The following is a 25,241-nucleotide window of genomic DNA, read 5'->3' on the forward strand; positions in this document are numbered from 1 at the left end:
TAACACATGTGGGAACCATCATTTGGCAACTAGCATGAAATATCTCATAAAATTACAAAAATATGAGTAATCATTCATGACTTATTTACATGAAAACAAAATAACATATCCTTTATATCTAATCCATACACCAACGACCAAAAACACCTACAAACACTTTCATTCTTCAATTTTCTTCATCTAATTGATCTCTCTCAAGTTCTATCTTCAAGTTCTAAGTGTTCTTCATAAATTCCAAAAGTTCTAGTTTCATAAAATCAAGAATACTTTCAAGTTTGCTAGCTCACTTCCAATCTTGTAAGGTGATCATCCAACCTCAAGAAATCTTTGTTTCTTACAGTAGGTTATCATTCTAATACAAGGTAATAATCATATTCAAACTTTGGTTCAATTTCTATAACTATAACAATCTTATTTTAAGTGATGATCTTACTTGAACTTGTTTTCGTGTCATGATTCTGCTTCAAGAACTTCGAGCCATCCAAGGATCCATTGAAGCTAGATCCATTTTTCTCTTTTCCAGTAGGTTTATCCAAGGAACTTAAGGTAGTAATGATGTTCATAACATCATTCGATTCATACATATAAAGCTATCTTATTCGAAGGTTTAAACTTGTAATCACTAGAACATAGTTTAGTTAATTCTAAACTTGTTCGCAAACAAAAGTTAATCCTTCTAACTTGACTTTTAAAATCAACTAAACACATGTTCTATATCTATATGATATGCTAACTTAATGATTTAAAACCTGGAAACACGAAAAACACCGTAAAACCGGATTTACGCCGTCGTAGTAACACCGCGGGCTGTTTTGGGTTAGTTAATTAAAAACTATGATAAACTTTGATTTTAAAGTTGTTATTATGAGAAAATGATTTTTATTATGAACATGAAACTATATCCAAAAATTATGATTAAACTCAAAGTGGAAGTATGTTTTCTAAAATGGTCATCTAGACGTCGTTCTTTCGACTGAAATGACTACCTTTACAAAAACGACTTGTAACTTATTTTTCCGACAATAAACCTATACTTTTCTGTTTAGATTCATAAAATAGAGTTCAATATGAAACCATAGCAATTTGATTCACTCAAAACGGATTTAAAATGAAGAAGTTATGGGTAAAACAAGATTGGATAATTTTTCTCATTTTAGCTACGTGAAAATTGGTAACAAATCTATTCCAACCATAACTTAATCAACTTGTATTGTATATTATGTAATCTTGAGATACCATAGACACGTATACAATGTTTCGACCTATCATGTCGACACATCTATATATATTTCGGAACAACCATAGACACTCTATATGTGAATGTTGGAGTTAGCTATACAGGGTTGAGGTTGATTCCAAAATATATATAGTTTGAGTTGTGATCAATACTGAGATACGTATACACTGGGTCGTGGATTGATTCAAGATAATATTTATCGATTTATTTCTGTACATCTAACTGTGGACAACTAGTTGTAGGTTACTAACGAGGACAGCTGACTTAATAAACTTAAAACATTAAAATATATTAAAAGTGTTGTAAATATATTTTGAACATACTTTGATATATATGTATATATTGTTATAGGTTCGTGAATCAACCAGTGGCCAAGTCTTACTTCTCGACGAAGTAAAAAATCTGTGAAAGTGAGTTATAGTCCCATTTTTAAAATCTAATATTTTTGGGATGAGAATACATGCAGGTTTTATAAATGATTTACAAAATAGACACAAGTACGTGAAACTACATTCTATGGTTGAATTATCGAAATCGAATATGCCCCTTTTTATTAAGTCTGGTAATCTAAGAATTAGGGAACAGACACCCTAATTGACGCGAATCCTAAAGATAGATCTATTGGGCCTAACAAACCCCATCCAAAGTACCGGATGCTTTAGTACTTCGAAATTTATATCATATCCGAAGGGTGTCCCGGAATGATGGGGATATTCTTATATATGCATCTTGTTATTGTCGGTTACCAGGTGTTCACCATATGAATGATTTTTATCTCTATGTATGGGATGTGTATTGAAATATGAAATCTTGTGGTCTATTGTTACGATTTGATATATATAGGTTAAACCTATAACTCACCAACATTTTTGTTGACGTTTAAAGCATGTTTATTCTCAGGTGAATATTAAGAGCTTCCGCTGTTGCATACTAAAATAAGGACAAGATTTGGAGTCCATGTTTGTATGATATTGTGTAAAAACTGCATTCAAGAAACTGAATTCGATGTAACATATTTGTATTGTAAACCATTATGTAATGGTCGTGTGTAAACAGGATATTTTAGATTATCATTATTTGATAATCTACGTAAAGCTTTTTAAACCTTTATTTATGAAATAAAGGTTATGGTTTGTTTTAAAAATGAATGCAGTCTTTGAAAAACGTCTCATATAGAGGTCAAAACCTCGCAACGAAATCAATTAATATGGAACGTTTTTAATCAATAAGAACGGGACATTTCAGTTGGTATCAGAGCGTTGGTCTTAGAGAACCAGAAAATTTGCATTAGTGTGTCTTATCGAGTTTGTTAGGATGCATTAGTGAGTCTGGACTTCGACCGTGTTTTCTTTAAAAATGATTGCTTAACATTTTTGTTGGAAACTATATATTTTTAACATATGAATATTATGTGATATATTAATCTCTTAACGCGTTTGATATTATGTGATAGATGTCTACCTCTAGAACAAGTCCCATTGACTCACCTAATAATAATGAAGAGTCAAATGTAAATTGGAATGATTCGTGGACTGATTCACAAGTTCCCGAAGAGGAACCGGAAGAAGAGTCGGAACCGGAAGAAGAGTCGGAACCGGAAGAAGAATCGGAACCGGAAGAAGAATCGGAACCGGATGAAGAAATAGAACCGGTGGGGGAAATAATAAAACGGTTAAGTAAAAGAAAATCCTCAACCAACCGACCAAGGTTAATTATGGTCAATGGTGTTTCCGCCAAGGAAGCAAAATATTGGGAGGATTACCAATTCTCCGATGAATCGGATTCCGACGAGAATTCCGATGATGTTATAGAAATTACCCCAACTGAATTTAAAAAGGCAAAAGAAAATAATAAGGGAAAGGGCATAAAAATAGAGAAATCTAATTCCAACCCCGATGAACTTTATATGTATCGTCAACCCCCGAAGTCCTTAAGTTGTAACAATGACCCGGGAACCTCTAAACCACCAGGTTTTTCTAAACCAATGTGGACAACGACGGCTCGTATTAGGGGAACATCATATATCCCTAGAAACTTGGCAAAACGAACCAAAACCGAAGAAGAAGAAACGAGCGAGTCGGAATAAGATAGTTGTATTCGTGTGGTGTAATATATGTAATATAGTGTTCTTATGCTTTATGATATATGTAAAAATTGCTTGTATTAATAAGTATTTTTTTATGAATCTAACTCTTGTCTATTTTACAGTTTAAAAACACAAAATGGATAGACAACCCAATATTTTAAGAGACCTGCCCGGAGACATGATTGATGAAATCTTGTCTAGAGTCGGCCAGAATTCCTCGGCACAACTATTTAAGGCGAGATCAGTTTGTAAGACATTCGAAGAACGTTCCAAGAATGTCTTGGTTTATAAGAGACTTTCGTTTGAAAGATGGGGGATATCACATTGGGAAACCCATAAGTTACGATGTGTTTACTTTGACGCATATATTGCGGGGAACCCAAATGCTATTTTACGCAACGGGTTAAGAAATTATTTTGACTCAATATATCCGAATATTGGACTTCGTGATTTAGAAAAAGCGGCTAACATGCAACATAAAGAAGCATGTTATGCTTACGGATTAGTAATGTTCGCTTCTCACCAAAGTGAGAACAAGAACATCGGGCTACAACTATTAAACAAAACGTTTCCACAAGTGACGGAGTCGGTAATTGGGGTAAGAAATGAGGTTTTTAGATTATTACGGGACTGTTGGACATTACGTAACCCTCGTCCCTTTGATGACGTTACAACACGCTGTCTTATCAACGGCCATAACGGTTATGTTGCACAAGACCAAGGATGGGAAGTAGTCCTAGTAAAACCAGAATGCATGACTTGTTTCTGGACGTATGAATTACGTGTCTTTATTGTCTTTGCTGAACGACTTGTGTACTAGCTAGAATTGTCTTCACAACTATCTTGTATCAAAGTTATTGTGTGCTATATTTCATGCTTTATGTAAAATAAGTGGTATTGTAAGTTTGTAAAATATTGTATAAAAGTTTGAACGCGAAATATTATTACAATCAATTTTTCATATAGAATTGTAGTAGTTGAATTGTATATTAGCTACTAAGTATGAACTTAACGGGTAGGTACTACCCGAATTTAAACTTATAAAACGCTAATATGAAGAAAAAGCTTTTATAAATGAGTTCATATTATGCTACGAAATACTATTAACTACTCTTAATATTCTGTATGATTAACTTGTTCCATTTAACTATTTTGAAGGAAATGGCACCGACTACTCGACACACCGTGAATATGAATGAAGAGGAATTCCGTACTTTTCTAGCTTCAAACATAGCCGCAGTACAGGCTGCGCTACATACCAACAATAACCTTGGATCTAGCAGTACAGGAAATCGTGTAGGATGCACCTACAAAGAATTCACTGCCTGCAAACCTTTGGAATTTGATGGAACCGAAGGACCGATCGGATTGAAACGGTGGACCGAGAAGGTTGAATCGGTGTTTGCCATAAGTAAGTGTACTGAAGAGGACAAAGTGAAGTACGCTACGCATACCTTCACAGGTTCTGCGTTAACATGGTGGAATACCTATCTAGAGCAAGTGGGACAAGATGATGCGTACGCACTACCGTGGTCAGCATTCAAGCACTTGATGAACGAGAAGTACCGTCCCAGAACCGAGGTCAATAAGCTCAAGACAGAACTTAGAGGGTTACGAACCCAAGGATTTGATATTACCACGTACGAAAGACGATTCACAGAATTGTGCCTATTGTGTCCGGGAGCATTCGAAGATGAGGAAGAGAAGATCGACGCGTTTGTGAAAGGATTACCGGAAAGAATCCAAGAAGATATAAGTTCACACGAGCCCGCCTCCATACAACAGGCATGTAGAATGGCTCACAAACTAGTGAACCAGATTGAAGAAAGAATTAAAGAACAGACTGCTGAAGAGGCCAATGTGAAGCAAGTCAAAAGAAAGTGGGAGGAAAACGGTGATAAGAATCACCAATACAACAACAACAGCAATTACAACAATAATCGCAACAATTATCCCAACAATCGCAACATCAATCGCAACTACAACAAACGGCCCAACAACAACAACAACAACAACAGCAACTACAACAATCATCCCAACAACAATAATAACCGCAACAACAACAACAATCAGAAGCAGCTATGCCAAAGGTGTGAAAAGAATCACTCGGGGTTCTGCACCAAATTTTGCAACAAGTGTAAAAGAAATGGTCATAGCGCGGCGAAGTGTGAGGTCTACGGACCAGGGGTTAATAGAACGAAAGGAACAAATGGTGTCGGAACGAGTAATGGCGGAGCAAGTAGTGTCGGAGCAAGTTATGCCAATGTAGTTTGTTATAAATGTGGAAAACCAGGCCACATTATTAGAAATTGCCCGAACCAGGAGAACACGAATGGACAAGGCCGTGGAAGAGTTTTCAATATTAATGCGGTAGAGGCACAGGAAGACCCGGAGCTTGTTACGGGTACGTTTCTTATTGACAATAAATCTGCTTACGTTTTATTTGATTCGGGTGCGGATAGAAGCTATATGAGTAGAGATTTTTGTGCTAAATTAAGTTGTCCATTGACGCCTTTGGATAGTAAATTTTTACTCGAATTAGCAAATGGTAAATTAATTTCAGCAGATAATATATGTCGGAATCGAGAAATTAAACTGGTTAGCGAAACATTTAAGATTGATTTGATACCAGTAGAGTTAGGGAGTTTTGATGTGATAATCGGTATGGACTGGTTGAAACAAGTGAAAGCGGAGATCGTTTGTTACAAAAATGCAATTCACATTATACGAGAAAAAGGAAAACCCTTAATGGTGTGCGGAGAAAAGGGCAACACGAAGCTACATCTTATTAGTAATTTGAAGGTACAAAAACTAATAAGAAAAGGTTGCTATGCTGCTCTAGCACACGTCGAGAAAGTACAAACTGAAGAAAAGAGCATCAATGATGTTCCCATTGCAAAAGAATTTCCCGATGTATTTCCGAAAGAATTACCGGGATTACCCCCACGTCGATCCGTTGAATTTCAAATAGATCTTGTACCAGGAGCTGCACCAATAGCTCGTGCTCCTTACAGACTCGCACCCAGCGAGATGAAAGAACTGCAAAGCCAATTACAAGAACTTTTAGAGCGTGGTTTCATTCGACCAAGCACATCACCGTGGGGAGCTCCTGTTTTGTTTGTCAAGAAGAAAGATGGTACATTCAGGTTGTGTATCGACTACCGAGAGTTGAACAAACTTACCATCAAGAACCGCTACCCACTACCGAGAATCGACGACTTATTTGATCAACTACAAGGCTCGTCTGTTTATTCAAAGATTGACTTACGTTCCGGGTATCATCAAATGCGGGTGAAAGAATATGATATTCCAAAGACTGCCTTCAGAACACGTTACGGTCATTACGAGTTTATGGTCATGCCGTTTGGTTTAACTAATGCACCAGCTGTGTTCATGGACCTTATGAACCGAGTGTGTGGACCATACCTTGACAAGTTTGTCATTGTTTTCATTGATGACATACTTATTTACTCAAAGAATTACCAAGAACACGGTGAACATTTGAGAAAGGTGTTAGAAGTATTGAGGAAGGAAGAATTGTACGCTAAGTTTTCAAAGTGTGCATTTTGGTTGGAAGAAGTTCAATTCCTCGGTCACATAGTGAACAAAGAAGGTATTAAGGTGGATCCGGCAAAGATAGAAACTGTTGAAAAGTGGGAAACCCCGAAAACTCCGAAACACATACGCCAGTTTTTAGGACTAGCTGGTTACTACAGAAGGTTCATCCAAGACTTTTCCAGAATAGCAAAACCCTTGACTGCATTAACGCATAAAGGGAAGAAATTTGAATGGAATGATGAACAAGAGAAAGCGTTTCAGTTATTAAAGAAAAAGCTAACTACGGCACCTATATTGTCATTGCCTGAAGGGAATGATGATTTTGTGATTTATTGTGATGCATCAAAGCAAGGTCTCGGTTGTGTATTAATGCAACGAACGAAGGTGATTGCTTATGCGTCTAGACAATTGAAGATTCACGAACAAAATTATACGACGCATGATTTGGAATTAGGCGCGGTTGTTTTTGCATTAAAGACTTGGAGGCACTACTTATATGGGGTCAAAAGTATTATATATACCGACCACAAAAGTCTTCAACACATATTTAATCAGAAACAACTGAATATGAGGCAGCGTAGGTGGATTGAATTATTGAATGATTACAACTTTGAGATTCGTTACCACCCGGGGAAGGCAAATGTGGTAGCCGATGCCTTGAGCAGGAAGGACAGAGAACCCATTCGAGTAAAATCTATGAATATAATGATTCATAATAACATTACTACTCAAATAAAGGAGGCGCAACAAGGAGTTTTAAAAGAGGGAAATTTAAAGGATGAAATACCCAAAGGATCGGAGAAGCATCTTAATATTCGGGAAGACGGAACCCGGTATAGGGCTGAAAGGATTTGGGTACCAAAATTTGGAGATATGAGAGAAATGGTACTTAGAGAAGCTCATAAAACCAGATACTCAATACATCCTGGAACGGGGAAGATGTACAAAGATCTCAAGAAACATTTTTGGTGGCCGGGTATGAAAGCCGATGTTGCTAAAAACGTAGGAGAATGTTTGACGTGTTCTAAGGTCAAAGCTGAGCATCAGAAACCATCAGGTCTACTTCAACAACCCGAAATCCCGGAATGGAAATGGGAAAACATTACCATGGATTTCATCACTAAATTGCCAAGGACTGCAAGTGGTTTTGATACTATTTGGGTAATAGTTGATCGTCTCACCAAATCAGCACACTTCCTACCAATAAGAGAAGATGACAAGATGGAGAAGTTAGCACGACTGTATTTGAAGGAAGTCGTCTCCAGACATGGAATACCAATCTCTATTATCTCTGATAGGGATGGCAGATTTATTTCAAGATTCTGGCAGACATTACAGCAAGCATTAGGAACTCGTCTAGACATGAGTACTGCCTATCATCCACAAACTGATGGGCAGAGCGAAAGGACGATACAAACGCTTGAAGACATGCTACGAGCATGTGTTATTGATTTCGGAAACAGTTGGGATCGACATCTACCGTTAGCAGAATTTTCCTACAACAACAGCTACCATTCAAGCATTGAGATGGCGCCGTTTGAAGCACTTTATGGTAGAAAGTGCAGGTCTCCGATTTGTTGGAGTGAAGTGGGGGATAGACAGATTACGGGTCCGGAGATTATACAAGAAACTACCGAGAAGATCATCCAAATTCAACAACGGTTGAAAACCGCCCAAAGTCGACAAAAGAGCTACGCTGACATTAAAAGAAAAGATATAGAATTTGAAATTGGAGAGATGGTCATGCTTAAAGTTGCACCTTGGAAAGGCGTTGTTCGATTTGGTAAACGAGGGAAATTAAATCCAAGGTATATTGGACCATTCAAGATTATTGATCGTGTCGGACCAGTAGCTTACCTACTAGAGTTACCTCAACAACTCGCGGCTGTACATAACACTTTCCACGTTTCGAATTTAAAGAAATGTTTTGCTAAAGAAGATCTCACTATTCCGTTAGATGAAATCCAAATCAACGAAAAACTTCAATTCATCGAAGAACCCGTCGAAATAATGGATCGTGAGGTTAAAAGACTTAAGCAAAACAAGATACCAATTGTTAAGGTTCGATGGAATGCTCGTAGAGGACCCGAGTTCACCTGGGAGCGTGAAGATCAGATGAAGAAGAAATACCCGCATCTATTTCCAGAAGATTCGTCAACACCTTCAACAGCTTAAAATTTCGGGACGAAATTTATTTAACGGGTAGGTACTGTAGTGACCCGAACTTTTCCATGTTTATATATATTAATTGAGATTGATATTTACATGATTAAATGTTTCCAACATGTTAAGCAATCAAACTTGTTAAGACTTGATTAATTGAAATATGTTTCATATAGACAATTGACCACCCAAGTTGACCGGTGATTCACGAACGTTAAAACTTGTAAAAACTATATGATGACATATATATGGATATATATATAGTTAACATGATACTATGATAAGTAAACATATCATTAAGTATATTAACAATGAACTACATATGTAAAAACAAGACTACTAACTTAATGATTTTTAAACGAGACATATATGTAACGATTATCGTTGTAAAGACATTTAATGTATATATATCATATTAAGAGATATTCATACATGATAATATCATGATAATATAATAATTTAAAATCTCATTTGATATTATAAACATTGGGTTAACAACATTTAACAAGATCGTTAACCTAAAGGTTTCAAAACAACACTTACATGTAACGACTAACGATGACTTAACGACTCAGTTAAAATGTATATACATGTAGTGTTTTAATATGTATTTATACACTTTTGAAAGACTTCAATACACTTATCAAAATACTTCTACTTAACAAAAATGCTTACAATTACATCCTCGTTCAGTTTCATCAACAATTCTACTCGTATGCACCCGTATTCGTACTCGTACAATACACAGCTTTTAGATGTATGTACTATTGGTATATACACTCCAATGATCAGCTCTTAGCAGCCCATGTGAGTCACCTAACACATGTGGGAACCATCATTTGGCAACTAGCATGAAATATCTCATAAAATTACAAAAATATGAGTAATCATTCATGACTTATTTACATGAAAACAAAATAACATATCCTTTATATCTAATCCATACACCAACGACCAAAAACACCTACAAACACTTTAATTCTTCAATTTTCTTCATCTAATTGATCTCTCTCAAGTTCTATCTTCAAGTTCTAAGTGTTCTTCATAAATTCCAAAAGTTCTAGTTTCATAAAATCAAGAATACTTTCAAGTTTGCTAGCTCACTTCCAATCTTGTAAGGTGATCATCCAACCTCAAGAAATCTTTGTTTCTTACAGTAGGTTATCATTCTAATACAAGGTAATAATCATATTCAAACTTTGGTTCAATTTCTATAACTATAACAATCTTATTTTAAGTGATGATCTTACTTGAACTTGTTTTCGTGTCATGATTCTGCTTCAAGAACTTCGAGCCATCCAAGGATCCATTGAAGCTAGATCCATTTTTCTATTTTCCAGTAGGTTTATCCAAGGAACTTAAGGTAGTAATGATGTTCATAACATCATTCGATTCATACATATAAAGCTATCTTATTCGAAGGTTTAAACTTGTAATCACTAGAACATAGTTTAGTTAATTCTAAACTTGTTCGCAAACAAAAGTTAATCCTTCTAACTTGACTTTTAAAATCAACTAAACACATGTTCTATATCTATATGATATGCTAACTTAATGATTTAAAACCTGGAAACACGAAAAACACCGTAAAACCGGATTTACGCCGTCGTAGTAACACCGCGGGCTGTTTTGGGTTAGTTAATTAAAAACTATGATAAACTTTGATTTTAAAGTTGTTATTATGAGAAAATGATTTTTATTATGAACATGAAACTATATCCAAAAATTATGATTAAACTCAAAGTGGAAGTATGTTTTCTAAAATGGTCATCTAGACGTCGTTCTTTCGACTGAAATGACTACCTTTACAAAAACGACTTGTAACTTATTTTTCCGACAATAAACCTATACTTTTCTGTTTAGATTCATAAAATAGAGTTCAATATGAAACCATAGCAATTTGATTCACTCAAAACGGATTTAAAATGAAGAAGTTATGGGTAAAACAAGATTGGATAATTTTTCTCATTTTAGCTACGTGAAAATTGGTAACAAATCTATTCCAACCATAACTTAATCAACTTGTATTGTATATTATGTAATCTTGAGATACCATAGACACGTATACAATGTTTCGACCTATCATGTCGACACATCTATATATATTTCGGAACAACCATAGACACTCTATATGTGAATGTTGGAGTTAGCTATACAGGGTTGAGGTTGATTCCAAAATATATATAGTTTGAGTTGTGATCAATACTGAGATACGTATACACTGGGTCGTGGATTGATTCAAGATAATATTTATCGATTTATTTCTGTACATCTAACTGTGGACAACTAGTTGTAGGTTACTAACGAGGACAGCTGACTTAATAAACTTAAAACATTAAAATATATTAAAAGTGTTGTAAATATATTTTGAACATACTTTGATATATATGTATATATTGTTATAGGTTCGTGAATCAACCAGTGGCCAAGTCTTACTTCTCGACGAAGTAAAAAATCTGTGAAAGTGAGTTATAGTCCCATTTTTAAAATCTAATATTTTTGGGATGAGAATACATGCAGGTTTTATAAATGATTTACAAAATAGACACAAGTACGTGAAACTACATTCTATGGTTGAATTATCGAAATCGAATATGCCCCTTTTTATTAAGTCTGGTAATCTAAGAATTAGGGAACAGACACCCTAATTAACGCGAATCCTAAAGATAGATCTATTGGGCCTAACAAACCCCATCCAAAGTACCGGATGCTTTAGTACTTCGAAATTTATATCATATCCGAAGGGTGTCCCGGAATGATGGGGATATTCTTATATATGCATCTTGTTATTGTCGGTTACCAGGTGTTCACCATATGAATGATTTTTATCTCTATGTATGGGATGTGTATTGAAATATGAAATCTTGTGGTCTATTGTTACGATTTGATATATATAGGTTAAACCTATAACTCACCAACATTTTTGTTGACGTTTAAAGCATGTTTATTCTCAGGTGAATATTAAGAGCTTCCGCTGTTGCATACTAAAATAAGGACAAGATTTGGAGTCCATGTTTGTATGATATTGTGTAAAAACTGCATTCAAGAAACTGAATTCGATGTAACATATTTGTATTGTAAACCATTATGTAATGGTCGTGTGTAAACAGGATATTTTAGATTATCATTATTTGATAATCTACGTAAAGCTTTTTAAACCTTTATTTATGAAATAAAGGTTATGGTTTGTTTTAAAAATGAATGCAGTCTTTGAAAAACGTCTCATATAGAGGTCAAAACCTCGCAACGAAATCAATTAATATGGAACGTTTTTAATCAATAAGAACGGGACATTTCACATCCGACCCTCAAAATCCCCGTATGGTGCTCCGGTACTATTTCAAAGAAAGAAGGATGGGTCCTTGCGGATGTGTATAGATTACCGGGCACTTAACAAGGTAACTATTAAGAACAAATACCCAATCTCACTTATTGCTGATTTGTTCGATCAACTTGGGAAGGCGAGATACTTCTCCAAGTTAGACTTGAGATCGGGATATTATCAAGTCCGAATTGCCGAAGGAGATGAGTCTAAGACCACATGCGTGACGAGGTATGGCGCTTATGAATTCCTAGTCATGCCCTTTGGTTTAACCAATGCCCCTGCCACATTTTGTACTTTGATGAACAAATTATTCCACCCGTTCCTCGACAAGTTTGTCGTGGTGTACTTAGATGACATAGTCGTATATAGCGACACCATAGAAGATCATGTGAGGCACTTGAAACAAGTTTTTCCAAGTACTAAGGGATAATGAGTTGTATGTGAAACTAGAGAAATGCTCATTTGGATTAAAAGAGGTGGAATTTCTTGGACATCGAATAAAAGATGGGAAGTTGCTGATGGACGGGGCTAAGATCAAGGCAATCCAAGAGTGGGAGGCACCAACCAAGGTTACTGATTTACGATCTTTCCTTGGTTTGGTAAACTACTATCGTCGTTTTATCAAGGGATACTCGGCGAAAGCGGCTCCATTGACAGAATTGTTAAAGAAGAACAAAGCTTGGTTGTGGGATGAGACATGTCAAGCAGCATTTGAAGAGTTGAAAGGAGCGGTCATGGAAGAACCGGTGTTGAGACTTCCGGATGTGACCATTCCGTTCGAGTTACACACAGACGCATCGGACTTTGCTATTGGAGGAGTTCTAATGCAAGAGGGTCACCCGATCGCATTCGAAAGCCGGAAACTTAACGAGGCGGAAAGAAAGTACACTGTGCAGGAGAAGGAGATGACGGCGGTGGTTCATTGTTTAAGGACATGGAGGCATTATCTTTTGGGATCAAGGTTCGTGATCAAGACGGATAATGTGGTAACGAGTTATTTTCAAACCCAAAAGAAGTTGAGTCCCAAACAAGCTCGTTGGCAAGACTTCCTAGCCGAATTTGAATATGTGTTGGAGTATAAGCCTGGGAAGGCCAATGTGGTAGCTGATGCCCTAAGTCGTAAGGTGGAGTTTGCAGCGATCACAAAACCACAATTCTTCCTTCAAGATCGTATAAAGGAGGGATTAGAGCATGATCCTATAGCCAAAAACCTTGTTGGATTGGCTCGAGATGGGAAAACGCGAAGGTTTTGGCTCAAGGGTGATCTATTATTCACCAAAGGAGACCGGTTATATGTGCCTAAGTGGGGTGATCTTAGACGGACAATCTTGAAGGAGTGTCATGATTCAAAGTGGGCTGGTCATCCAGGTATCAAGAGGACACTGGCATTAGTAGAAGGCACTTATTATTGGCCAAGGATGGAAGACGACGTAGAGACGTACGTGCGAACATGCCTAATATGCCAACAAGATAAGATAGAGCAACGCCAACCAGGAGGACTATTACAGCCGCTACCTACACCGAAAGGACCATGGGAGAGTGTTTCCATGGACTTCATTACTTGCTTACCTAAGTCGGAAGGGTGTGGGAGTATTATAGTCGTGGTAGACCGGTTTTTTAAGTATGGTACCTTCATAGCCGCATCATCCGAAGTTACCGCGGATGAAACCGCAAAACTATTTTTCAAGAATGTGGTGAAGTATTGGGGGATACCGCATGTGATAGTAAGTGATCGAGATCCGAGGTTCACAGGGCGTTTTTGGACGGAGTTGTTCAAGATCATGGGGACGGACTTGAATTTCTCCACGAGTTTTCATCCCCAAACATACGGACAGACGGAAAGGGTGAATGCACTATTGGAGCTCTATCTTCGACACTATGTAAGTGCAAATCAACATGATTGGGCTAAGCTTCTTGATATTGCTCAGTTCTCTTATAACATGCAAATGAGTGAGTCCACGGGGAAGAGTCCTTTTGAGTTGGTGACAGGACGCCAACCATTGATCCCGAATGCTTTGGCCGCTTCATATGATGGAAGCAGCCCAGCCGCTTATAGAACGATGAAGGAGTGGCACGAACAAGCCGACTTGGCGCGAGCATCACTAGATAAGGCGGCCAAGAAAATGAAGAAATGGGCGGATGAGAAAAGACGACATGTTGAGTTCAAAGTTGGGGACCAGGTGATGGTGAAGCTTTTACCTCAACAATTCAAAACATTTAGGAAGGTGCACAAAGGATTGATCCGGAGATATGAAGGCCCATTCCCGGTAATTGGACGTGTTGGGAACGTATCTTATCGAGTTCAACTACCGCCCAAGTTAAAGATTCATCCAGTCTTCCACGTAAGTTTTCTAAAACCTTATCATGGGGACGAGGAAGACCCAGAACGAGGAGTTTCCAAACGAGCACCAATGGCAGTTGCGACTTCGTTCGATCGTGAAGTGGAAGATATCTTGTTGCATCGAACGGTACGGAGACGAGGTGTGCCGAGCTATAGAGAATACCTGGTTAAGTGGCGTAACTTGCCCGATAGTGAAGTAAGCTGGGAAGCCGAAGACTTATTGTGGCAGGTCACAGACAAAATCAAGAAGTATCACGAGGATCACACGACGAGGACGTCGCGAGCTTAGGTGGGGAAGAATGTCACAACCCAATAAGTTCGTGGCCCAACCCACTAAGATTATGACCCAATTAAGGGTTTTAACCCAAGAACTTCATGGAAGGCCCAAGAACATCATGGAAGCTCCCTAGAACTTTCCCATGAGTTCTTCCATGGAATGGTATGGAATGTTCATGAAAATATCTATCTCCATGTATATACTTGAAGTTTCTAGTACTTAGATCCTAACCATTGATTTAGATTAATCTTAGCCATCCATTTTGTGTTAGAAGTAGTATAAATAGGGGTGGTCTCATTTGGCACACCACACCTCAAATCTCAAACATTCTCTCTTGTAAAGCATTCTCAAGCAATATAAGTATTTTCTTCAATTCCACTTGTTCTATAATATTTTCTCTTTTGGTTACTTGAATCATTATAAGGTCCGAGTAAGGCTGACTTAATAGAGACTAAGTGCCGCACGTGAGCTTATTGAGATAAGTCCGTGACAGTAAGGAGACATGACTACTATTTTTTAACAATGGTGTTTATGGTTATTGTTAACGCAAATTTCTTCAATTCAATGATATCATTTTAAAGTTAACGTATAATCACCGTGTACATTACTCATACGCGCATTAAAAAGAACTTGAGTGTTATAGTTAGAAAACTCTTATACTTTTTAATAATGCATATGTATTTCTTTCATATTTCACTTCTCCCGTTTTTATTGTGCAATAACAAATTTTGTGACATTTGAGATATATTAAATGAATATTAGTTTTGAAAATGAGTTTGAATGAAATAAATGATCCAGATTAATAAATGTAAATATTTAGCGCTGAATTATTTCGTTAAACGTTGATTAAAAAAAATTAACTTAAAAGTTTTATACGTAATGTAAATAATTATAATAAGTAATATTAATATATAAATTTATAATCGAAGATCAGTTGATTTTAATAAATTTAATAAAGATATACGGATATTTATATTAGTTTTATTTCATGAAAATTAACCAAAACGACGTGAGGAAAGAATAAAACGACAAAATCTCAACCCAATTTTTACAATCTCACCCCCTCCTTCAGTGTCCATAAGCATAACTTTCAGGGGCCTATAATGTAACTTTAGTATTTAATTTATAAACAAAACCCACAAACTCACCAACAAATTACATGAGACGTATCTTCCTATTCGTATCGATTTATTTTTCACCGACATCACCATTAAACTTGAAATAAAAGTGGTGGGGTTTGTGGTCGTTTTGGCCACCTCCACCACATGAAACGACATTCAACATAAACCAAGCCCAAAAAAGCCAAAACACCCCCCCCACCCACCCACCAAAAAAACTTTTGCAAACTTACAAAAAAAAAAAAAAAACTGTCATTTCTCTAACTTAAAATAAAAACTTCACCCGAACCCTTCGACAGCCCGTATCTTTCTCCTCGCTCCGATTTAAATTTCACTGAGCACTCCGTTAAACTCGAAATATTTGCACGAACAAAACGAAAGCGCTGAATTATTTCGTTAACCGTTGATAAAAAAAAATTGACTTAAAAGTTTTATACGTAATGTAAATGATTATAGTAAGTAATATTAATATATAAATTTATAATCGAAGATCAGGTGATTTTAATAAATTTAATAAAGATATATGAATATTTATATTAGTTATATGTCTTGAAAGTTAACCAAAACGACGTGAGGAATGAATAGAAAGGCAAAATCTGATTTGTCTTTTAGAATGAAAGGATAACTAAAACGACGTGAGGAATGAATAAGACGACAAAATCTGATCTGTCTTTTAGAGTAGAAGAAGAAAGAAGAATAATAATAATAATAAATTAATAATAAATAATAATAAGCTTATAAGCTAAATCCTTCTTATTTCTCAATACATCGCCGGTTGCCACCCACAAGTAAAAAGAAATAAAATCCGGAGCCAAAACTAAACACTATTATCAATTCACACTAACGTGCTCCGGAGGTGCGAATGGAGATAACCTACGCATCCTCTAGTCTCCCTGACGTAGTCACACTCTCATCGGCGTCCAAAACTCCGGCGACTTCTCGACCTGTTAAAGTCATACCATTCCAGCATGCGTACGACGCCGGAGATATAACTCCGACGTCAAAAACGCCGTTTACGAAATGGAGAACGAAAGTGAAGCGAATGAAAACAGTAGATTGGGTTGACTTTTTACTTCCGTGTTCCAGATGGATTCGTACTTATAATTGGCGTGAGAATTTACAGCCTGACGTCATCGCCGGAGTAACCGTCGGAGTTATGCTGGTTCCTCAGGTATACAATTGAAATTGAAGTTTAGTTAGTTACGTACTGAAATTGCTGATTATTATATTTGTTAATTAGTAGCGTGTTTGACTAGAGGACCTGATTTGGCATTTTGTTTTCTACTGTATCTGAGATTGAAATGCATTTTATTGGCTAGATAGTATCCAATTATGATATGTAACTTACGCTATTGTGATTATGTTTGATTTGATGCCTGAGGTAGGTTTTACATAGTGACACCTGCTCCTCTAAATAATTACGAAGTTAATTAACTTAAATATAAGTAAGAACTGTGAGAGAAGACGTAGCAATCTGGATAGATCTGATCATTATCAGATGCTCTTTATAAATGATTGGTCCAGGTTAGTTGTTAGAGTTTGTTTGAATAATATAAGCTATACATGAGATTAGTGACTTCAGATTCTACTAAATTAAGAACTTAAATGTAAAGAATAATTAGTTAGTGGCTGTCAATTCAGCTCTTGTAGTGGGTTTATTATAAGCTGTTGGCCTGTCGCCATTGTAAGAAATAGTTGCCTTTTTTTACATTCATATTGTTTATCAGTGGTCTAAGGTTTTTGACATGCTCAATTTCTATATTATTAAAACATAATCTGGATCTTATTACGGTTATCAGAGTATAGGCGAGTTACTTTACTGTTACACCTACCTTATAGTAGCGATTTTAAATACACAGAACACCAGCATTTGTTACACAGATGGTTTTCTTGGACTGCAAAACTCAACCTCCAAAAGAGAGGGAGACATAGAAAATAGTCTCTAAGAAAGTGACACGTCGAGTTGTTCAACTTGTATACATCACACGTCGTTTCAAAATTTACCTAAAAATTTATCGACTTGGTTCATAACTTGGAGAAACAACTGACTCATATCATGACTCACGAGTTGACAGTATACCGTATTTCAAGTTTATTTCTAAAAGTGTATCTAAGCACTGACAAATTATTTTCTGCACGTTATGTAGAAGGATGTTAAACTTGTTTCTGAACATAAAAAGGGTTCGCCTCATTAGAAACTCTAGTCCATTTTATATTATTGTTGGCTAGATGGATGGAATGTTACGTTTTATCATATATCATTTGCTGCAGTTGGTTGGTTTCTAAAGCAAACATTTATATCTGATCTCTTTTTCTATCCTTTTTGTGTTTTTCTTCTGAGCAGTCTATGTCATATGCAAAGCTAGCCGGACTTAAGCCAATATACGGACTTTGTAAGTTAAACATCTGGTCCTTGCATGATATCAAAACTTTGACCACAGTTATTGTTATGTTGTACTGTATATACTAGTTCTATTGATGGTGAAATTTTAGTGATCACGAATATCGAGTCAGTGTGAATCTAAGAAAACTGAACAGGGTCAATTAGTTTGGATCGATGGAGCATCCACATGATCCCTTTCTTTCCAAATACATGTGTACCCCCTATTTTTATTTTTTTCGTTTAATCCTTCATTTCAGATACTGGATTAGTGCCTTTATTCGTGTATTCCGTATTTGGGTCATCCCGCCAACTTGCTGTTGGTCCAGTAGCATTGGTGTCTCTACTGGTCTCTAATGTCTTGGGCAATGTTGATTCATCTACTGAGTTATATACGGAACTTGCAATATTGTTGTCACTCATGGTTGGAATTCTAGAATGCACAATGGGTCTCTTGAGGTACTTTTCCATCATCAACTGTCGAATATTAGAATTAATGTCCTGCTTTATAAAATAAAATCTCTTATCATACCGGTATGCTTCTTATAGGGCTCTTCCCTGATATTTAATATATCCTCATCCATAAAGAACAGTCACGCCAAGCCAATAAACTCGAACTTCCTTCACAGTTACAAAGTTTGAGGTCCCTAATTATAATCAACTGTTGTACAATTTTTATTTATGGACATTCTTTTGATATTCATAGGCTTGGATGGCTTATCCGCTTTATCAGCCACTCTGTAATTTCGGGCTTTACAACTGCTTCAGCTTTTGTTATTGCTTTGTCACAAGCAAAATATTTCCTGGGATATGATGTGGACAGAAGTAGCCAAATAATCCCATTGGTCAAGAGTATAATATCAGGAGCAGATCAGGTAACCTAAAAAATATGTTGCACCAACTGTACTTGTATTTTGTATTATATGGCACATTCTGCCTCTTATTATGTGTTACTTGTATTACCTTTTTTTAACCAATAGTAACATCCCTTGCTTGTAGTTCCAATGGCCTCCATTCGTGACAGGGTCTTCAATCCTAGCAATTATTTTGATCATGAAACATTTGGTACGCACTTTTTAGTAAGTTAATTATGTCCATCGCACGTGGGATAATTGAATTAATCTAGATGGTTCTATCTTCTATGTACAGGGAAAATCACGGAAGAATTTGCGGTTTCTGCGAGCGGGTGGTCCCCTCACTGCTGTTGTTCTGGGTACAGCCTTTGTGAAAATATTTCATCCCTCTTCCATTTCTTTGGTGAGAACAATGAGAGGAGCTTTTCTGAAGTACCAGAATTGACCTTATAAAATAAACTAATGACATTTTTTCATTTATATGACATATCCACTGACCACATATCTGTTGATAATTGACCAAGAACGAAAATTAGAGTTGTAGTTTCATTGATGCTTATGTTCGTTGTCAAGTTACTACTTATTAATTTTTGTGTTTACTTGTCGGGCACATAACTGTATATAGGTTTCTGTAAATTACTATGCTCTCATAATGATTAAAGTATTTCTATAAAAATAAATTCAGGTGGGAGATATACCTCAAGGGCTTCCACCATTTTCCATACCGAAAGACTTTAGCCATGTCAAGTCCTTAATCCCAACTGCGTTTCTCATTACCGGCGTGGCTATACTGGTAATTTTGATTTCCATGTAATTACATATTTAAGCTCATCTTATTATAATTCTTGGCATGCAATGACTGAACTTGTGCACTGCAGGAATCTGTTGGGATTGCCAAAGCCCTAGCAGCAAAGAACGGATATGAACTGGACTCAAATCAAGAGGTGTGTCTAATAAATAAAGAACGAAACACTGTTGCTCAACTTTATATTGTAATTTTATGATAAAACAGTTCACTGATGATTGATTATGAATAACTAACCATGGTGAATGAAAAAATCGGATCAGTGAAGTTATCTCGTTTACAGGAACATCAAATAGTTTAATAGTCACTACTGACACATTGTTGCTGGCTGACAGTTATTTGGCCTCGGTGTGGCCAATATTTGTGGGTCCTTCTTCTCATCATACCCTTCAACTGGTGAGATTAGTGCATACCTAACCTACCTGTTACACTATTCTGTGCCCTGTTTGTTAATATTCTTCTGTAGTAATAGTTTATGTTGTATAGGTTCCTTCTCAAGGTCAGCAGTTAATCATGAAAGTGGGGCAAAAACTGGGTTATCTGGAATCATCATGGGGATTATTATGGCATGTGCTTTGTTATTCATGACACCATTATTCGAGTATATACCTCAGGTATGCCTACATTTATATAAAATCTACGACTAAGGTGGGCTCCACACTGTTGTAGATTGTATCATAGGGACCCACTGCCACATGCTTCCATATTGACTATGCCTCATGCGTTTTCTTCTCTGATTACATTTGCAGTGTGCTCTTGCGGCTATCGTGATCTCTGCTGTAATCGGGCTGGTCAGTATTTTTTTTATGTGTTTGGATTACCTTCCATAATTAAGATCAACTGAAGATTAATTAGCTCTTTTTTATGTACTCATTTCCTGATTCATGATTGTGTTTTTGTCAAAGGTGGATTATGATGAGGCAATATTTTTATGGCGGGTAGATAAGAAAGATTTTTTTCTTTGGGCAGTTACTGGTATAACAACCTTGTTTCTTGGGATTGAGATCGGTGTCCTTGTTGGGGTGAGTTCGTCATGAGGCTTATCGAATTTTATAGTACGCTAGCATACCTTGTAACTGATTTTATAAGACTATCAGTGCTGTGCTGATTTTCTTATGCTTTAACTGACGTGACTAGATGGGTTGGGTCAAGGGTCAACGGTCAAAAGGGGTCTTTTTTAGTACAGATGGATTTAGGATGAATTTAACTCTTCTGTCCTGCTCCCGTTTCAAATAAATTATGAGTATATGATAATTGATATGTCGTTTTTGAATATAAATGCAACCCAAATCAAACAATCTGAAAGTAAATGGATCAAAATTTTCATCTCTAGCGTTTTGACTGCTTGAGAATCTGATATGTAGGTTGGTTTTTCTCTTGCTTTCGTGATCCATGAATCAGCGAATCCACATATTGGTAAGCTTGTAAATTTTAAATTTTATTTTTATAAAAATGCATGCATAAATATGTTTTTCCGCTTGATTATCAATTTATATGATATGATTACAGCTGTGTTGGGGAGACTTCCTGGCACCACAGTTTATAGGAACATCCAACAATACCCAGAAGCATATACATACAATGGCATTGTTATTGTTCGTATTGATGCACCTATTTATTTTGCCAACACAAGCTATATTAAAGACAGGTGAAAAACCTCTAAAGTTCCAGGATAATAGTTATAAGTAATTACTTGGGTGGTGTTTTCATGTTTTTTTTTTTTTTTTGGCTAAATTACTTTTAAATATGTTTTCATATAACATCAGGCTTCGAGAGTATGAAATTGTGGTCGATCAATCGACCAAACGTGGACCAGAAGTTGAAAGGATATATTTTGTAATCTTGGAGATGGCACGTAAGTTCTCTTTCAAATTAAATACTCCAGCATGGAAATTTGTTAATTACATACCATTCCTTATTTCAATTGCATTTTTTCTCCAATTTGTTGCCTTTGTTTATGCATTTCCATGTTATAGCTTCAATTTCTCTCTTGGATTTTATAATATTAGAAGATTCATCTAATCTCAGTGTATTTTTTCAGCTGTTACTTATGTCGACTCTAGTGCAGTTCAAACACTGAAAGAATTGTATCTTGAATACAATTCAAGAGACATTCAGGTACCGCAATTGTCGTAAAATGATTCACCCGAATCATATTTTGAAAGCATACAGCTTCCTATCTGCCTTATTAAAAACCATATATTATGACGTTAGTAATATAGTTGTTGTACTCATGTATAACATATTAAGTATTACTTTCGTATTAAGTAATTAAAATGGATAAAGATTTATTTTTGGGTCAACTCAACTCATACAAAAAGAATACCTATTTTGACTCGTTACCCAAACTACATGACCCGTTAACTGTACAAGTCTTTTATGTGGGTTGTGGGGTACGTTTTTGGATGGATGTATACCCGGATCTCCATTTTTGCCTCTGGTCACATTTTGCGCTTTCCGTATTAATGACAGGGAACTGGAACAAGGAAAGAATATAAGTTTTTCTCCATAAAACTACACCTTTATCCTATGAATAAAATTTTCAACATAATTTTGTGATTTATGATGCAGATAGCTATTGCCAACCCGAACAAAGAAGTACTCTTAACACTAGCAAAATCTGGATTCATTGAGCAAGTAGGTAAAGAGTGGTGTTTTGTGAGAGTGCATGACGCCGTTCAAGTTTGCCTTCAACACGTTCCTAATCCAAACAACTCACCTAAAATGCCTGAATCATCTCGTGACAAAAGTTCCAGGTTTTTGGAACGACTAGGAACGAAAAGAAAGGATGATTTATCAATATCTGAATTGGAGTCGGGTGAAAGGGGTTCAGTAATCTCTAAAGAATCCGACCCTCAATTGGAACCCTTGCTATCGAGCAAATCTCATTAATGAGATTGGATCTGCAAATCGTATTCTAATTCATTTGTATAGAAGTTGAACTATTCTTTTGAACCCAACATTTTGTGATGATCCTTTCTAGGGTTCTTTTTGTAAGTTACTTTGTTGTGTATGCTCTCGTGTGTATGCTCCTGGCTGTGAATGTCCAAGGTTTTCGTCCAATATCGAGAGGGCGATCACTGGTGTATATTCTTATAATATGAACAATAATTTCGATGAAATGTATGTATACCGTAAGGATTTTTCATTAAAATATTGGGACACACATTATTGGTTTGTACATTTAAGATAACCAACCACTTTCTTGACAACAACTACCATCAACCAATAAATGTACTACTAGGTTTTGCAAAATTTATCTCTTAAACCGTCATTAGAATATTCCATACCATAAAACTCCAAATCCGTTTCGTACATCTAGAGTATCAAGATGTCACTTGTTTCAATACAGATATGCCTTTAGCCATAGTAATCGCAACTTGAAAGGGTGAATAATTAGCTAGAGCAAAAGGTGTGGTGTTGAAACTTAATGCTGGATTTGCCCCTGCAAGTTTTTATTTCTTCAAGTATGCGAATAAGTGGTGTAGATGGCCCATGTTTCCTTTTGGTATATCTTGGCTATCAAGGAGTCAATTGTTTCGGTTACGGGTACTTGATATGTGAATTGTGATCGTGCTTCAAAACATCTATTTAACGAGATTAAAGTCCGGTCTTTATATCGAATACTGAACTCTCTAAAACCTTTAATGTTCTTGTGGGGTTGATAATCACTGATTCCACAGTTTTGCATTAGGTTGTATAATATTTGTCTTGAAGTTTAATCAAAGTAACAAGGACCTGTTATAGTTAAGTGATATGGAGTAATTAGGTAGTGTTTGGTTAGTGAAGAATTTGTGGGGAAGTACACCGTACTAGGTTATATTGACAAGTCCCACATCGAGCACAAAGAAATATGAAAAGAGTGGTGAGGGATATAAATAAGGGGATATGGCTAGCATTAAAAATTGCCTTAAACTAATGAGTAAGGAAAACAAAGCGAGCGGTGAGAGCCGGTCGCCGCGCAACTCATAAAAATTCAGCGCATGAATTTATGGAGGGGTTATAGGCTGGCCGAGTGTTGACGCTGCTTACTTTGCAGAACTCACTTGTGCGGGCCTCCCTACACCCACCCCTAATTACCTAGTTAAATCTTTCTATTTAATTTAAATAAATTTTCTTTCCTTATATGCAATTATTTAATGAATTTTAAATTACTCTTTTTGATTTACATTAATTGTTTACTATTTTATTTCGGGATGTTCATATTAATTGTTCACTACCAAATATGGAAAGTAAATCTAATCAAGTTTACCATAATTATTGATCCTAATCAATTAATTAAATTACAAAAGTAAAGGGTAAAACTGTAAAGTAAAAAAAAATACAGGAAAGGTAAAGTAAGAGTTTTCTAATTAATTGATTGAAGGGTAAAACTGTAAAGTAAAAAAAAAAGTACAGGAAAGGTACATGTTAGTCATTTTTTTAAACTGTGCGAGTTTTGTCTGGGACAATCTGGGAAAACATTAGGCGAGTTGAGTATTGCTTTTTGTTTTCTTTTTTTAGTTTTACTTATTTTTGATTTTATCTATTTTCATTGTTGCGAGCTGGTGATTTTTCTACAACTGAAACGCACGAATATAGTGATGGTGCGCTTATATAATGACGACATTTTTTTTTTTTCCGTTTCTTAGACCTTTATGTTACGGCTAAAAATCCATGGATGATAACATTGCATCAACCCATGCCCTACCTTTTCTGTTACAATTCGTGTGCTTTGGGTGTGGCCACAAAGGAATAAAATAGCGTGAGTGCTCATGATTTGTGACAGAATTGATAAATCGTATAAATCGAACAACATTTGCAACATATAAGCTCAAGAGTTCATCCTTTTCTAAAGCCAATTGGTGATAGAGGGACTTTTCCTCGATCTCTTTGTAGTGACGGCGACACACACATGGGGGTCTGACTCGGACTCGCTTCGTAAAACCGCTTACCTGAGCTCTGATACCTTGACAGAATTGATAAATCGTATAATCGAACATCTAACGACCCGTCCTAATCCATCTGGATGAATACATTACATTTGGTTACATCGCGAGGTACTTGACATCTATATGATACATTTTACAAACATTGCATTCGTTTTTAAAAAGACAA

At 36.2% G+C, this 25,241-nt stretch overlaps 1 protein-coding gene and 1 non-coding gene across 2 annotated transcripts; both read left to right on the forward strand.

Annotated features, from left to right (window-relative positions):
- The first annotated feature begins 16,888 nt into the window (after positions 1–16,888).
- Positions 16,889–23,310, forward strand: LOC139866821 (sulfate transporter 4.1, chloroplastic-like). Its single transcript, XM_071855112.1, has 17 exons — positions 16,889–17,276; positions 18,450–18,498; positions 18,746–18,944; positions 19,192–19,360; positions 19,485–19,550; positions 19,635–19,742; positions 20,025–20,132; positions 20,218–20,283; positions 20,480–20,540; positions 20,631–20,758; positions 20,894–20,935; positions 21,050–21,166; positions 21,509–21,560; positions 21,654–21,792; positions 21,911–21,999; positions 22,186–22,262; positions 22,716–23,310. The coding sequence occupies exons 1-17, from the start codon at positions 16,968–16,970 to the stop codon at positions 23,034–23,036; spliced, it is 2,100 nt and encodes a 699-aa protein (XP_071711213.1). The 5' UTR covers positions 16,889–16,967; the 3' UTR covers positions 23,037–23,310.
- A 739-nt stretch (positions 23,311–24,049) lies between these two features.
- LOC139869650 (U12 minor spliceosomal RNA) lies at positions 24,050–24,205 on the forward strand. Its single transcript, XR_011766237.1, has one exon. It is a non-coding gene; the product is annotated as a U12 minor spliceosomal RNA (small nuclear RNA).
- Positions 24,206–25,241: the final 1,036 nt, after the last annotated feature.

The sequence above is a fragment of the Rutidosis leptorrhynchoides genome, chromosome 9 (assembly GCF_046630445.1).
Source record: "Rutidosis leptorrhynchoides isolate AG116_Rl617_1_P2 chromosome 9, CSIRO_AGI_Rlap_v1, whole genome shotgun sequence".
NCBI classification, from domain to species: domain Eukaryota; kingdom Viridiplantae; phylum Streptophyta; class Magnoliopsida; order Asterales; family Asteraceae; genus Rutidosis; species Rutidosis leptorrhynchoides.